The sequence below is a fragment of the Mauremys mutica genome, chromosome 1 (assembly GCF_020497125.1).
Source record: "Mauremys mutica isolate MM-2020 ecotype Southern chromosome 1, ASM2049712v1, whole genome shotgun sequence".
NCBI classification, from domain to species: Eukaryota; Metazoa; Chordata; order Testudines; family Geoemydidae; genus Mauremys; species Mauremys mutica.
Genome location: NC_059072.1, coordinates 122,471,863 through 122,488,695, shown reverse-complemented (window position 1 = coordinate 122,488,695; position 16,833 = coordinate 122,471,863). Strand labels below are relative to the sequence as shown.

Sequence of the window (16,833 nt, the reverse complement as noted above, 5' to 3'; positions counted from 1 at the left end):
CACCACGGGCCCATATAACTCGCCACCCCTGTTTCCAAGTACTGGTCAAACTGCTCCATGCCTTTTGTACAAATTATATATGCAGTATTTTAATGTTTAATAACAGTTAAATATCTAGTACATAACCCATTTTATCTTAAGCAGGATTTCTCAAATGGGGTTGCCGCTTGTGTAGGGAAAGCCCCTGGCGGGCCGGGCCGGTGTGTTTACCTGCCCTGTCTGCAAGTCCAGCCAATTGCAGCTCCCACTGGCTGCAGATTGCTGCTCCGGGCCAATGGGAGCTGCTGGAAATGGTGCGGGCCAAGGGACTTACTAGCTGCCGCTTTCAGCAGCTCACATTGGCCCGGAGCAAGGAGCCGCGATTGGCCGGACCTGTGGACGGGGCAGGTAAACACACCCGCCCAGCCTTCCAGGGGGTTTCCCTACATAGGTGGCGACCCCTGTTTGAGAAACCCTGATCTTAAATCAGTGGAAGGACTTGTATTGACTTCAGCAGGCTTTGGATCAGGTGCTTAGGGTCCACCTGATTCTCTGTGTGATTCTGGTGCTGTGGTTATCAACTGAAGTGTTTCAGTTAACCCCTTCCTTATTCACGAGGGATGGGCAACAGGCCTGGACTAACAGAACCTGGATTTGGCATTTAATTCCACTGGAAGGTTCATCTCTTTTACCAGGCTTTTCCTTTGGGAATTGATTAGGGTCGGGGAGTAGGTGGCATGGGAGATATTTACTTTAGTAGGAGAGGATGTCATTTTGAGCTAACATGAGTTTGTAATGATTGCCTGCCCCCTAGGGCTCTGGGTAGGTACTTCCATTAATTTTATTTATTTATTTCTATTCCAATAGGCTGTCAATGTGTTGTGCACTTCTTTCACCAAAGAAATTACAATCTGAGAAGATTAGCAATAACTGAAGGGAGAGGAAAAGGATAAAGCATATAAAGCCTGGTTTTTTTTTAATTAAGTGTTATATAAAAATAACACATTCTCTGCTAAAAGAACAGGAGTACATGTGGCACCTTAGAGACTAACAAATTTATTTCAGCATAAGCTTTCGTGGGCTACAGCTCACTTCTTCGGATGCATAGAATGGAACACACAGACAGGAGATATTTATACATACATATCTCCTGTTTGTGTGTTCCATTCTATGCATCCGAAGAAGTGAGCTGTAGCCCACGAAAGCTTATGCTGAAATAAATTTGTTAGTCTCTAAGGTGCCACAAGTATTCCTGTTCTTTTTGTGGATACAGACTAACCCGGCTGCTACTCTGAAACATTCCCTGCTGTGGCTCCAAAGGAGGAGAGATGGTCATGGAGGGCCTGATAAGCTTGAAGGGTTGCATGAAACAAGGCAGTGGTATGATTTTAGGAGAAGTAGACACATAGATTGAGACTGGCCACACAATAGGAGATAAGAGCAGAGGTGTATGGAGAGACAGAGTTCTGAAGGATTATAAAAAGGAGGACAAAAATCTTGTAAAAGAAGGAGTCTGTGGAGCAATTTCCAGCTTGAGGTGACAGGGTCAGAGTGATGATCAAAGAAGGTGATCTAAGCAGCAGAGTTTTGTATGGGCTTGATTGGGCTGATAATGGTTAGGTAGGCCAAGAGTGAGTGATATTGTGGTAATCAAGAAGTGGGATAAGGGCCTGGAAAACAGTTTTAGCTGTGTAGACAGAAAAAAAAAAAGATTATACAAATGTTAGAGAGAAAGAAGTGGAAAGAATTGGAAGTGGCCTAAATGCGTAGGGCTGGGGAAACGGTGGAGTCTACAGTTACATCTACACTTATGCCAGCGTGTAGGGTACAGACACTGCATGTCCAGCTCACATGGGTGTAAATAGAAGTGTAGATAGAAAGGCATTTCTTAGGAGAGTAGAGTGCCTTATATGCATGAACCTCCAGGATATATACCCACCATGGTCTCTCTACACATTCAAACAGTGCCTCTCACTGTATTCTGCTGTTTTTTAGCAGTGTCGTGTCCTGCTTCCTCCCTGCTGCTGGAGTCATTCTTCCCTATGATGAAAGGCTCTAGCAGTGGGGAGAGGAGATTTTCCCCACCACCTACCCATTGCAAGGGCCTTTCACTGTTATGTGTAGCTATACATATAGTGCCTGTACTCTACATGTCCCCAGAAGAGTAGACATAGCCAAAGATGATCTTCAGGGTACAGATATGAGTAACAGGGAGGATGTTGGTATTGCTTGAAAATACTGTTTTTCCTTCTATGCTGAGTTCTCACTTCACTTATGCTATTCACATTATTACTCTTAAAAATTTCTCCTGTACAAAAGCTCTCCATATGCACATGGAAAATATATATTGAGTGCCCAGCCAAAGTTATCAATTAGAGTTCACTTAGAGGTGAGTACAGCTGGTCATTGAAATGTTGAATATTTTTTGACCTAGAGATCGACTGAAGGGATTAGTTATTTGACATATGCAATCAAACATAGGTTAGTCGGTGGAAGTGGTCAGCTGCAATGAGCAGTCAACTGATTAGCAGACTGCTAGCTGCAAATGAGATGAATATTTACCATGCAGATGAATGAATGGTAGTCTGTCTGGAGAGCTCAGCTGAGCAGAGCACTGAATAAATAATTCAGGTAACCTCAGCTGCACCCTAAATGAAAGTGTGTGTAATATTGTTGCTATTACTCTCCTGAGACCAACACCATATATGATAAGGTATTAATAAATAATAATTGTTCTTTCCCTCTGGGGCACCTGGCATTGGCCACTGTCAGAAGACCGGATACTGGGCTAGATGGACCTTTGGTCTGATCCAATATGGCTGTTCTTATGTTCTTATGAAAATATAGAGATTAAATAACTATTTTCAAACAAATTATTATTTGGAATGAATGATTAAGAAATTGCTTTTTTTTTACCTTCCTATTCATTTCACACTAGATTACATTTGCATTTCAAAATTGTTTAAGTATAAAATACTTTGGTCTTTGTCTGGTAATAATACTCATTAAAAATAAGATGATGCTTTAAGGTTAATTAAAGTTAATGGGAAACAATCTACACTGATATATCTATGCCTCTTTAATTAAAGGTCTGGAGATGTAATTTTTATTTTTCCCTTGATAGGTTTGCAGGTAGATTCCCTTATTGAATGGTGCAGAATCTCAGAAATGAAGAGCTTTGGTTTTTTTACAGGGTGGACTTTATCAATAGGGAGAATCACCCGATAACATCTGAGGATTGTACAGTGAAACTCAGGAGCAGTGGGGAGAGGATAGGTGGGGTTAAAGGTGTTATTAAGCCACTTTTGCCCAGTATCTGAGCCAGTATTTTTAGCAGAGATGGGCCAAAATGGAAGTCGTCTAACTGAAGTGGGTCTCTCTTCTGGTCTGCTGATGTTTCAGTACAATTTTACAACCAAGTTATGAAGACAGCAGTTTTCATGGATTCCAGTTTAATCCATGTGTACACATACTCATATAATGAACTCTTTAGTTGCTGGATTAAACACTGTGAAAAGGCACAGTTAAAAAAAATTCAACCCAGTATTTTCAAGAGCAGTAAATGGGGTCCTGTTGGGTAACCCAATTATTTGGAACCAGTGCCCATAGCATGGGTAAGAAAATTTAGCATGGGTGACCCTTGCAGAAATAATGCACAACCATCAGCAGTTTCAGTCCTGAATCCATTGTCAAGCTTCCCAATGTCAAGAATCCTGGGGTTTTCCCAAATCACTCATGGTGTTGGTGGAGTTTATGAGGTAAATGAGTAGAATTTCAGCTCTGCAACACCTGTTGCAACGACATAGGTGTCACACAGATGGGGCTCTGGAACAGTTTGTATAGTGGGGGTGCTGAGCGCCATTGAATCAAACTGTAAACCCTGTATATGAGGGAAACCACTTCAAGCCAGGGGATGCCGCAGTACCCCTAGTTCCAGCACCTATGCACACAGATAGAACACTTCATTGCCTTTTAAATAAATGAATACTTTTGCATGAGCCACATAATCTACTTCTTTGTAAAACACTTGTAACTAGAATTGGAAATATATTGTCCTGTGAAAGCCAGCCATCAGCAGAGAAATCCAACTGCCAGTGGTGCAAAGCTGGTTTGAAAGTTTCATAGGTTCCTGCAATAGCGAGTACTGTGAACCGGGCTTACTTGTTAAACCTTGAAGGCTGAGCCAGCGGTGGCCCAGGACGACTCCTCCTTCACGAAGAGGCGTGTTCCCTGGTGGCAGCAGTGTAGGGGCAGGTTCTTTGCAGACATGCTGTCATCCTGTTGAGGAAGGAGTGGTGGAAAAACCCTTAGGCAATGAAAAAATGGAAACATTCTCAGGGCTGACTTTTCCTGAGGCTACCGTGGTTAACTCAATTTTGTTGATCTAAATGACTAAGATAAGTATGAACAACAGACTTTTTTTTTTAATTAGATCATAAATGGCATCATTCCCATCAGAACTTTCTTTAGAGTAGCTTGATAAATTGACCTTAGACGTGAAATTCATGACCCTGGACAGTATTTAGGAGTTTGATTACAGTATTTAGTTTATTCCTTGTGCTTGTTTCTATGACTAAGGGTTTGGTGTTTGTAATATTTTTAACCTCAGCTAATCCTGTTAGTGCGTTTATTGTGGTGTTTTTGGATTTTATGTTGTCAAACTTCCACTATTAGTCCCCCGACACTGGTCAAAGGTCAGTTTTATTACTGAGTTGCTTGTTTATTTTCAAAATATAGTACATTGCAAAGCTAGATCTACCAAATTTAGCTTAACTGTACATTTACAGGGCCTGATTCTTCCGACATACACTGATTTTGCTGTGGTAGAAATCAATAAACCTCAATAGAGCTACTCCTTATTTATTCCAGGGCATGAAGAGAAACAGACCCATAATTTCTAACAGCAGATATACAAGCTAGTGCAATTCCAGATTTTTCTCAGAAATGATGCAACTGTCATGTTCTCGGATATCAGCTTTTTTTAAGTGAAAATGTTCTGGGTGTGGCGGGGTTCTAAAAGTATTACTAATGGGATCATGTGTCAAGAACTCATGATTATTAGTGGAACCAAACATGCTTGCTCATTATCCCTATACTGTGTGTACAGACTTAATACAGAGCCTCTTGCACATCATCATCATAACTTACTTAATTGACTTTCACAAGTCAATCAGTTACACTGTCGGTGTTCCAGATGTTTGGAAGGTATTTTCACTCTAAAATAAATACTGACAATAAAAAATAGTGTTCATAAAAAAAAAAGTCAACATTTGCTCATACTTACTGCACAGTGGTAGCTGAAATGCCACAGTTATTTCCTATACGAAGCACAAGGAAATACTGTGCAGTGATCCCTACCACTGGTCACCAACCAGGACCTTCTGCACCAAAGCACAGACCTCTACCACTTGAACTAAGGAAGTGTTTCCATTAGTGTAAAGCAATAGTAGACCATTATCCCCTGTCTAGACTAGCCACTAGAGATGGTCATGATACACATGCTGCTGTATCTCAGCTATGGTGGTGGAACCGAGAAAAAGAGGAGCTAATGCCCCTGCAATGGAAATATTGTGGGGGCTCTGTCCTTGTGTAAACTTGCACATACCTGGGAATGGGGGCAGAGGTGAGAGCAGGACCCAGAGGGGCTAGAGTGGCCATAACAGGAGCTAGGATCAGGCTGGGAAGCAGGGGGGTGGGACCCAGAGAGGCTGGAATGGGTCTGGGAGCTGCTGGAACCACTGGGACCTTCCTTCTCAGCCACAGGCCAGTTTCCTCAATCCTCTTCCCCCACTTCCCTGATGTGTCTCAGTACCTCCCCTCACTCCCCCTCTAATACTTCCCCTCCCTCCATTCACAGGGAGCTTCCTGGTAACTCTTGATAAATGTTGGCTCCTAGTGACCACCACTGTAGGTCAAAGTGTGTTGAGTGTTATATTTTCAGGCTGACACACCACCATAGAGATCAGTTGTGCCTGATAGGCACTGGCCTATGTTGGGCATGACATAAAGCCTATCTGTCCACAGTGTGCTCCTAGAAGTTCCTGCCATGCAGGGGAAGCACAATGTTCTTACCTCTGTTCAGGGGCTGCAGAATACTCTCTCAATCAGCACGATCACTGGCACATATCCTTCTCCAGAAGTGACCAACACATAATTTAATAACACATGGAAAAAACCTTCTATAATGCATTTATCCAATTGTGCAATGCTGCACATGGGGTGTATCTATTCTATTCCATTTTATTCTATTCTATAGAAGTTCTTATACTGCGCTCATCACTGTCGTATGTGAGCACCTTCCCGTAGGGAATTAAGTGATGTGACTAACCTCTGTCCCCTCAGGTTTGTTCCCTCACAAGGGCGGCTCCAGGCACCAGCACAGCAAGCGCGTACCTGGGGCAGCAAGCCGTGGGGGGTGGCATACCTGCGAGAGGTCCACCAGTCCTGTGGCCTCAGCGGCAGGTACTGGCAGATCACCCGCAGAAACGCCGCCGAATCTGCGTGACTGCTGTGCTTGGGGCAGCAAAAAACATAGAGCCGCCCCTGTTCCCTCATTCTCTCCCCATGGGGCAAATTGTATGTGCAGTGGTGAGTTTTATTTTGGTAGGGTGTTTTTTTTTTAATGTACACACTGCTAACTTTGTGTGTCTGTGTGTGTGTGTATAAGTACCTCCCTCCTGACTGCTGAAGCAATCAGCTTATACTCTGAAATATGATACTTTTACCTTTCATGCATCATGTTTAACTAGAGCTGTTATTATTGATTATAAAATGATCCAGCCGCTACTTAAAATGCAAAATTAAATATAATCTGAGTAATGAACACTAATGCCTTGGAGACCGATTGCAAATGGCTGAATTTAAGACTTAATGAGTAAATGAACCACGACATTTGTTAAGTGTTGCATTTCAGTGGTAGAGAAAGACATCCTTGTGTACAATTTATAAATGTAGATCAGATAGTTACGTTTGTAAAACATTTGGGGATCCTTTGGGTTGGAAGGTTAAATATAAGGATCTTATTATTGTATTGGGATACGTTTAAGATATTTATGATTTTATATGTGAGGGCTATTATATATCTATATAACAGAACTACCAACTTCAAATATATTAACTGCCTCATTTCATGCTTTTTCTTTCTCAGGAATTACAAGATCTTCTTCTAGCCAAGATGAAAGCACTGGAGGCTGTTGAGGAGAAAAATATTTCCCTGCAAAATGAGATCAGTTTACTTAAAAGCATGTTTGGAGGAGAAAAAGGGTAGGTACATTAACTAAGCAAGGACTATTTAATGACTACATATACTCCAGTTTTGTTGAACAAAACTTTATAAACCTTCTTTGTAATTGCAGCCCTTCTTTGTAACTGTAACTTCTTTAGTGACTTCTATGGTAACCAAAGAACATGACCATCATCATAGCTCTTAGTCCTTCATAAAAGTGCCACAGATATCAGCGACTGAATTCTCAGGGGACAGAATGGCACAGTTGTAGTGACACCATTTATTTAAAGAAATGCCAGATGATATAGCACTTGTTTGCATTGTTATACAAGGAACCAATAAAAGTTTAGGAGTGTAAATGCACACATGCCCCTTGATTAATGTCTCTAAGGCCTTGTCTACACTACAAGACTATTTCGAATCAACTTAGTTCGAATTTGTGGATTCGACCTTATGAAGTCGACTTTGTGTATCCATACTAAATACACTAATTCGAATTTCTGAGTCCACATTCACGGGGCCAGCGTCGACTTTGGAAGCGGTGCACTGTGGGAAGCTATCCCACAGTTCCCGCACTCACCGCTGCCCATTGGAATGCTGGGTAGAGCCCCCAATGCCTGCTGGGGGAAAAAATGTGTCGAGGGTGGTTTTGGGTAACTGTCGTCATTGAACCGTCAATCACAACCTCCCTCCCTCCCTCCGGGAAAGCGCCTGCGGGCAATCTGTTCGTGCACTTTTCTGGTCAGTGACAGCGCGGGCGCCACAGCACTGCAAGCACGGAGCCCGCTGCGATCATCGCCGTTTTTTCCTCCTCGCACTTTATCGTCCACGTCTTCCACAGTCAGCTGCTGAGAAATTGGGCTACTTTTCAATGGTGCTGCAAGCACTGGGGGACCATAGGGGACGTTTTACAAACATCAACGTCGGGTGGCCGGGCAAGGTTCGTGATGCGTGTGTTTTCATGAACTGTGGGCTGCTCAGACGCCTGCAGGAAGGTAGTTTCTTTCCGGACCAGGAAATAACTGTTGTGGATGTGCAGATGCCTATAGTCATCCTCGGGGACCCAGCCTGCCCGCTAATGCACTTGCTCATGAAGCCCTATACAGGCGCCTGGGACAGCGACAAGGAACTCTTCAAATACCAGCGAGCAGCGAGCAGCGTGACCTGTGACTGTTCAGTTTCTTTACAGAGAAGCTGAACCTGCCCCTGTTTCTTTACCCAGTTACTGTTGACTCTCCTCTTCGGTTACATACCCCGTTCACCCTGTTACCCCCACTTCCAGCACACGTGTATAAATAAAATACATGTCCCATTATTACTTAACAAAGGTTTCTTTATTCATGACTGTTCGTGAAAGGGTTGAAACTGGGATGCAGGCTGTGCTGGGTAGGGTGTGCGGTGATGTAAAGACCGCGTCTAAACTCAAGGAATGACAGGCTCCTGCTCCTAGAGCGGTCCGCAGTGCCGGAATGCTTCTTTCAACGGAGCCTGCCATCCCTCTTTATGGAATTCTGTGTGCGGGCGGATATGTGACCTTGTGGTGGAGGAGGACGGATACAGATTCCTCAGCTGCGTGACTCAGCGATCCAGGACAAGGACCGCTGTATAAGATCTGTAACCGCCCTCCCCCGCTGCAAAGTCACATCTCCCCCGCCCACACAGATCCTGGAAACCACCTCCAAAAACTGACCAGGTTGCCTACTGACTGCACCGTGTGTGTGACCCGCTGCTGATCCTGCCCCCGTGTCTGTACCCTGGGAAAGGTGACTGTCCTATGCAATTAACCACCCCCTTCCCCACGCCCCCCATTCGAACACAGTCTTCTTTGAAAAAACATAACGGAAACAGTAATTAACAGCAAAGCATTTTTATTAATTAAGTAGACAGTTAGGGGATGGGACTGGGATTGGGACTACTGTGAGTCTGGAAGTGAAGGACTTCGGCAAATGTAGGGTATGAGAGCTTTTGGGTACTTGAGCACTGTGCTGTGGTGCAGTGACAGTATTCACGTCCCCGGCCGCCCCTCCTCCTGATTATTTTCGGTGAGGGGGGTATGGGACTTTGTGGCGGGGGAGGGCGGTTGCAGATACACTGCAGGGGGGCTCTGTCCTCCTGCGGTCCTGCAGAACATCCACAAGGCGCCTGAGCGTGTCCGTTTGCTCCCTCACTAGTCCAAGCAGCGTTTCAGTCGCCTGCTTGTCTTCCTCACGCCACCTCTCCTCCCGTTCGCTGTGTGAGCGCTGCCACAGAGAGACGGTCTCCCTCCACTGGCTCTGCTGGTCCGCCTCTGCTAGGTAGCAGCCCATACGTTCCTCGAACATCTTGTCCCTTGTCTTTTTCTTTCGCCGCCTAATCTTTGCCAGCCTCTGCGAGGGGGATGCTGTGGCAGGTCTGGAGACAGTGGAAGCTGTGAGATGGGAAACAGGGAGTGAATTCCTTGCAAAGATACATTTTTGCGAACAATTAACTGAGTCTAGGCTGTCTCTGTGAATTCTGGGTTGAGACCCCTGTGCCTGCTGGGGCAGAAATCATTTTCGCGGTGGATTCTGGGTAAATGTCGCCAGTCATTCCTTCCTCCGGGAAAGCAACGGCAGACAATCATTTCAAGCCCGTTTTCCCAGAATTGCCCTGGCATACGCCATAGCGTGGCAACCATGGACACTGTTTTGCCTTTTGTGTATGTCACCGTATGTGTACTAGATGCCGCTGACAGAGGCGGGCCAGCAGCGCTACACAGCAGCATGCTTTTGCTTTTGCATGACAGCAGAGATGGTTACCAGCCATATTGTACCATCTACCATACCATAAATTGGTAATAAGATGGTAATAAGATGGGCATGGTTACCTGTCCTTTTGCACTGCCCCATTTTGGGGCTGTCATAAGTGCCCCTGGCCGAGCAGCCAGGGGCGCAAAAGCAAAAATTGGGAATGACTCCCTGAGTCAATCCCTCCTTTTTGGTACCTAAAAATAGAATCAGTCCTGCCTAGATTATGGGCAAGTGTACTAGAGAACCACTGTATCATAGAACCAGAGAGCACAGCTGCTCTGTGTCCGATCCTGCAGAAATTATGAGCTGTATGCTATTCACAGGGGGTGCTCCTGCAACAACACCACCTATTCATTCCGTTCTTACCCCAGCCTTCCTGGGCTACCATACCATTGTCCCCCAACTTGTATGATGAAGTAATAAAGAATGCAGGAATAAGACACAGTGACTTGTTTGTGAGAAATGAGTGGAAGGAAGCCTCCAGCTGCAATGATAGTCCAGGCAGGACATTAAGGAGTGTGGATGAAGGAGCCCATCATCCCTCTGCTAGTCCAGGGGCAATTGAATCTTTTATTTACAATGAAGGGTGGGGGCTGATGGAGCTCAGCCCCCTGTTGCAATGATGAGGACAGTTACCAGCCATATTGTACCATCAGCCATCAAAAATTAGGGACAGGCGCCCTTGATCGACCTTACTGATACTAGTTGGCATGGTTACCAGCCCTTTTGCACTGCCCCATGTGCCAGTAGGCTGATGATGAGGATGGATTTCCATCTTATTGTACCATCAGCCATCCATAGCGTGGGGGGAGCAAGGATGTTGGTGTTGAGTGCTGCACCATCGCGTCTATCTGCAGCATTCAGTAAAGATAGGGTGACATGTAAAAGAGTCAACAGAGGATTGTTTTCACTTCTGGTGGTGGGTGGGGTGTGTGCGCAAATTGCCGAACTATGCCCTGACCCACCGCAGACACTGTGTTTGACCCTAGAAGCATTTGGAGCTCATCCAAGAATGCAAATACTTTTCGGAGACAGCAGGAACTGTGGGATACCTTGCGTCCTCATTCCCCCCTCCCTCCATGAGCGTCCATTATATTCTTTGGCTTTCCGTTATGGTCGTCACGCAGCTGCGTGCTGAGTCTGTGCTATGCCGTCTGTCCTTAGATTTTTTAAAAATACTTTGGACCAGGCGTAAAATTACAGTAATTAACCTAATTAGATGCAGGAGTCTCCGAGCGAGATCACCCTGAGGAGGGTCACTGAAGGAGATAGAGAGCGCATGCTGTGTGAAAGCTAGCATGAACCAGGGCCCGATGCAGCTGTGCAAGGGGAGGCAATGCTCCCTGAATACCGCATGAAAGCCTCGCGCAGAAAACGGTGCTATCACGGAGCACCCAATAAGGCAGCTCTCCTCAGGAACCTCCTGCTGATGCTTATCGATTAACGGAAGGAGAGCTTCGTGGAGATCTCCCAGGAGGATTTCTGTTCTATCACCATATATAGAGAGACCTCCTTCTCACACACTTCAGATTCCTGTTATATTAAGAATAAAAGTTAACATGGTTACAGCACTTACCGACTGCTCCTTCCCCTGATTCAGGGTCCGGGTTAACGGCTGGGGAGGGTTGGTAGGGGATCTCCGTGACGGTGATGAATAGATCTTGGCTGTCGGGGAAACCAGCGTTGTAAGCGCTCTCGCCTGCCTCGTCCTCCACAAACACTTCCTCATCTTCCCCGTCCGTGAACATCACCGAGGAACTGGCCGTCGACACTGTCCCATCGTCAGAGTCCACGGTCACTGGTGGGGCAGTGGTGGCAGGCTCCGTAGCGTCCGTTTGCCGCTTTGATTTTTTGGTAGCCTTGTCTGGGGTCCTTGATTTTCACGCGGCGCTGCGTTGCATCCCGCCTGTATCCTCTGTCTCTCATGGCTTTGGAGACCTTCTCGTAGGTCTTCGCATTCCCTGTTTTGGAGCGCAGCTCCGAAAGCACAGACTCCTCGCCCCACACACCGATCAGATCGAAGAGTTCCCAGTCAGTCTATGCTGGGTCCCTCTTTCTATTCACAGATAACATGAACTCCTCTGCTGGAGAGCTCTGCATCGTTGCAGGTGCTGCGGAGCTTGCCCCGATGTCCAGCCAGGACGTCAGATTCAAAGTGCCCAGACAGGAAAATGAATTCAAATTTTCCCGGGTCATTTCCTGTGTGGCTGGTCAGAGAATCCAAGCTCGGACTGCTGCCCAGAGCGTCAACAGAGTGGTGCACTGTGGGATAGCTCCCGGAGCTACTAAGTTCGATTTGCATCCACACCTAGCCTAATTCAAGCTAGCCATGTCGAATTTAGCGTTACTCCACCTGTCGGGGTGGAGTACCAAATTCGAACTAAAGAGCCCTCTAGTTCGAATTAAATGGCTTCCTAGTGTGGACGGTTGAGCGGTTAGTTCGAATTAACGCTGCTAAATTCGAATTAAAGTCCTAGTGTAGACCAGGCCTAAAACTTATCTCTGTAGAGTCACTTATATTTTGCCTTAAGCCTCCTACCTTTGAGGATCTGGACATCAGCTACTACCTACTTTTGGTTACCTTTGGTGCATTTTTACTTCAGGAGTACATATGAGCCTGTAAGACAGACTTTGCATCTGGATCTAAACATTCCCCAAGGCCTGATTCAAAAATTTGATAAGAAAACTTCATGCTGCAGGTGTTTTCTCAATAACTCTTCTCTTTTTGGGAGGAGTAATGAAAAGTTCCAAACAACACACATCTTGGTTGCCTTCTGTAATATTGACAGATTGCTTTGGTCTCAACATGCTGTTTGTTTATTTTGAGTATCCTGTAGTAGAGTCCGTCAGCACATTCTACATATTAAGCGCTGATGGAGCATGATGGATATTTTAATATCCTCCCACATAATCCAGTAGTAAGACCAGAGAAGCTTTGTCTGGACAAAGGATTCCATTATATGGTTCTAAGCCTAACACTGTAATGCCTCAGCCCTGTAGATGGTATTCACTGCCACAGAGGTTTCTTTACTAGCTAGCAGAATAAGAAGGGTTGTCAGTCTTTGTGCAAATTTTCTGTGAGCATTCTGAGCCAAATTCTGCTCTCAGTTGCACCTGTGCAAGCCCCTGAGTAACCTTACTGAAGGTATTGGAATTACTTTGGATTTACACCAATATTGCTGAGATGTAGACAATAGATAATTAATTTCACTTTGAAACGCTTCAGTTTTATACATATGCAAGCGGTGTTTGTAAAACGAATGGCCTGAGCAAGTGTATCAGCTCTAGCCAAATGAAACCCAGATGCTTTCCCTTTTTAGGGAAGGCAACCCTTATCCTGAAAGTCACATCACATCAGCCTCAGCTGGGTTGGCATGAGCAAAAAGGTTTTCATTGGGCTATTTATACACACACGCTTTTTTCTTCCCATGTAGTTTTCAACAGATGCAACCGTACTGTAAGATTTCAAATTGAGATATTTCTTTTGAAACTTCTGTGTGTTGGAATGTCACATGATTCCTAGAGCTACTTACACACGTTCTGCTGTCTGTTACATTGGTGTAAATTTGGTGTAACCCTGCAGATGTCAGTGAAGTTACTCAGGATTTACACTTGCAAAAATGAGAAGAGAATTTTGCCCACTGTCTTTAAGCTGATTGGTTCTTTGGAAGAGGTGCATAAGGGCATATGCTATATATTGCTGTGCTATATGTTAACAGTGAGGGCTAGATTGTAGCTGTGATACCACAGCTTTGCCTAAGGGGTGGTGCAGAGCAGCACTGCCTCAGGAGAAGCATCAGAGTGTGCCTCAGAAAGGCATAGTTTTTTGCTTAGGCTACACAAAAGGGGTGTGCACCTTACACCAGCTATTAGGTTAGTGTAAAATGCTAACCTCACTTCCTTTCCTCCCTGCACCCTTTTTGGCATCCCCATTAGGGGTGGGTGAATAACTGGTTTTTCAGTTTGTTGGCAGTTACGAAAAATTAAGGGGATGGGAATAAGTTTGGGTTGAACCAAAGTTGAAACAAATGTGAAAAATTTCAGCCAAAAAAAAATTATTTTGGGTCAAACCAAACTGTGACGACTACTGATTTCCTCCAATGTATGTGAGAGCAGTGTGACAGAGTATTGGGAATATGTGTTTGTCCAGATAAGAATTCCACTTGGTTTATGGACATTGTTTGTAACTATAACCATCATTGTGAATGAGATCATCCATTATGTAGCAGGAACTTGACATGCAGTTGGGAAGCTATGCCTGGAAAAGTGTGACAGAGCAATGAAGGACGATCAACACTGAATGGCTCTGCCCTGGTGAAACAATGAGGATGCTACTGGCAGGGCCAATGACTTTGAATGGACTCTCTACACAGAAATATGCCTGGAGGGAAACAGCTGGAATCCCTCCTTCTCCCCTCTCTGTCTAAATCCATGCTTAGGAGAGCTGCAGTTTCTCCACCTTACAAAACAGTGGTAGTCTCTTTTTAAAGGTAGCTGTTTCCTAAACAAAGGAAGGCCTTTCACTGCCAGAAACAGATGACCCAAAAGGAGGAGCAGAGCCAGAATGGACTTAGCTTCCCCTAAGGACTTGGACCAAACCCAAAAGGGGTAGATGAGACTGGGGGGGATTGTGACCAGGAGCTGTTGTTTTCCATGGATTTGTAACTCTTTTGTGCTTTTTAAGAGTAAAGTGTGTGTGTTTAAGAAATTCCTTTGCTAAGCTTATTTCCTTCTTTACTGCCCTGGTGTCCCTGAAGGGGTTAAGTAGAAACCAAAGCCCCCATCGCCATTCTGGAGGGGAATGTGTCTATAGGTACATCTACACTGCAATAAAATATCCATGTGGCATGGCCACAGCTGGCCCAGATCAGCTGACTTGGGCGTGCGGGGCTAAAATTTGCAGTGTAGATGTTTGGGCTCGGACTGGAGCCCAAGCTGTGAAATCTGGCGCGGGGCCTGGGTCTCAGAACCTGGGGTCTAGCCCAAGTCTCAAAGTCTACATTACAATTTTTAGCTCCTCAGCCCAAACCTTCTAAGCCAAAGTCAGTTAACCTGGGCTCTGAGACTCATTGCCATGTTTTTTATTGCAGTATAGAGATATCCTAGTTGACTTGGGGCTCAGGAGGACTGTGGAAGTAGTTCTAGGGTCTAGGCAGGAGAATCCCGGGGTACTGCTGCCCAAGAAGGGTGTCAGACACATGGTCTGCACCTGGCAGTATGCCTGCGAGACCCAGAGCTAGGCACCGTGACCAGTCACTACCCAGATCCCAGGAGCTTAGCGTCACATGGGATTCAGTGGTTGGATCGCATTACAACAGACTGGTGTCCATCCAGAGAGTGGGACTGTGTCAGGTTGTGACAGCAGAATTGGCCCCAAGGTGTACTAGATATGTCAGATGTATGAGCATATTGCCCTGAATGGGAGAGTTATGCTTCCTGGATGTTTTGGATAATTTATGCAACATTAAAGAGGATATAAAAGTCAAGAAATAATTGTAACAATAATCAGCTAGTAGTAATCATCTTGAAAGGAGGACCAGGATGGATGTTATTCTGTTGGTTGATATTGAGGTTTCCTGGGACTATACCAGATTCTGCCCTACTTTACATCCCATCCAGCCCTATGGAAGTAAATGAGGTTGTACAATATATACATTGGCCCTGAGCAGTGAATGTGTTTTCCATGGACTCATTGTGAATGAATGTAATTTTGCTGTTTTAATACAGAACGGAGGCAACCCATTTCCATTTGGCACCTAACCTGTCATACTCTGGTCACTCCCCTGTTACCTCAACTCCCATCATAGATGCATCACCCCAGCCTTCAGAGAACGTGCTCTCAGCACAATCACTTCAGCCTGCTTCTGCAGCTACTATGATAAGTGGAATCACAGCAGCACCCAGACTGGCCAAATCTGCCAGAGCAGATCCGACTACACAAAAGAGAGTTTTAGGTAAGCCCTCAAAAACTCTTCTGTAACTCATATCCAGGACAGAAGATTGCAGCACTTTATAGGTTTTTATTCCTCAATATTTCAACTGTGCCCCATGATGATTTCTTACTGTGGTTGGAGAGATTTCCCTGCATGCATTGCAGCTATTAGACCTTTCAAACTATGCAGTCTGTATCCCTGCCTCTGGGTGTGATTAATCAGCTGTTTATAATTACAGGGGTGGCTGGTGGCATCTTGAAATTGTGGAGAGTATTACTGTTTTATCTGAGCTGAGTACCTTTCTTCCCTGCCATTTCAATACAATTACATCCAACTTACAAAATATTTGTGGTTTACGTTATTACATGGTTTAGTTTTGCCTGTGTAAACTAGAACAAACTGTGTTTTAACAATGCTAAGAGAATTGTGCTATAGCCTTAAAAGGATTCATTCAAGAAGAGGTGGCTTGTCCAGAGAAGGCAGTTTAGGCATAGGCAACCCTGTTTTTTATTATGACAGAGGTTCTCTCTGCACTACAGTTAGAATCATATTTGGGAATCCAGTTACAACATAGTTGTTCCCAGACATGTTATCGCACTCTTTGGTTTTACCTGTGGTGACTAGAACAAGCCATGTTACAATCATGTTAAGGGAATTGTAATATAGTCCTGCAAGTATGGGGTATTAGCAGGCTTTGCAAATGCAGTTATAACTAGAGCTGGTCAAAAATTGGAATTTCTATCCAGTGGGGAAATTCTGATATTTTGACATCGTTTTAAGACTAAATTGGGACAAGAAGTTGAAATACTGACTTTTTTCATGGAACAACCAATTCTGTAACTGTTAAGACATTTCATTTTCACTAAAATGTTTTGACAGTCCTGAATCTAAACATTTCATTTTGGTTTGTCAAAATGAATCAAAATGT

General features: G+C 44.7%; 1 protein-coding gene across 4 annotated transcripts in view; it reads left to right on the top strand.

Annotated features, from left to right (window-relative positions):
* Positions 1-16,833, top strand: part of LMNTD1 (lamin tail domain containing 1) — a 295,944-nt gene that overhangs the window by 216,335 nt on the left and 62,776 nt on the right. For all 4 annotated transcript variants that reach the window (XM_044998334.1, XM_044998324.1, XM_044998355.1 and 1 more), the window contains 2 exons: positions 7,127-7,242; positions 15,700-15,926. In XM_044998334.1, the coding sequence (XP_044854269.1) occupies positions 7,127-7,242; positions 15,700-15,926 (343 nt within the window). The remainder of the gene's footprint in view (positions 1-7,126; positions 7,243-15,699; positions 15,927-16,833) is intronic.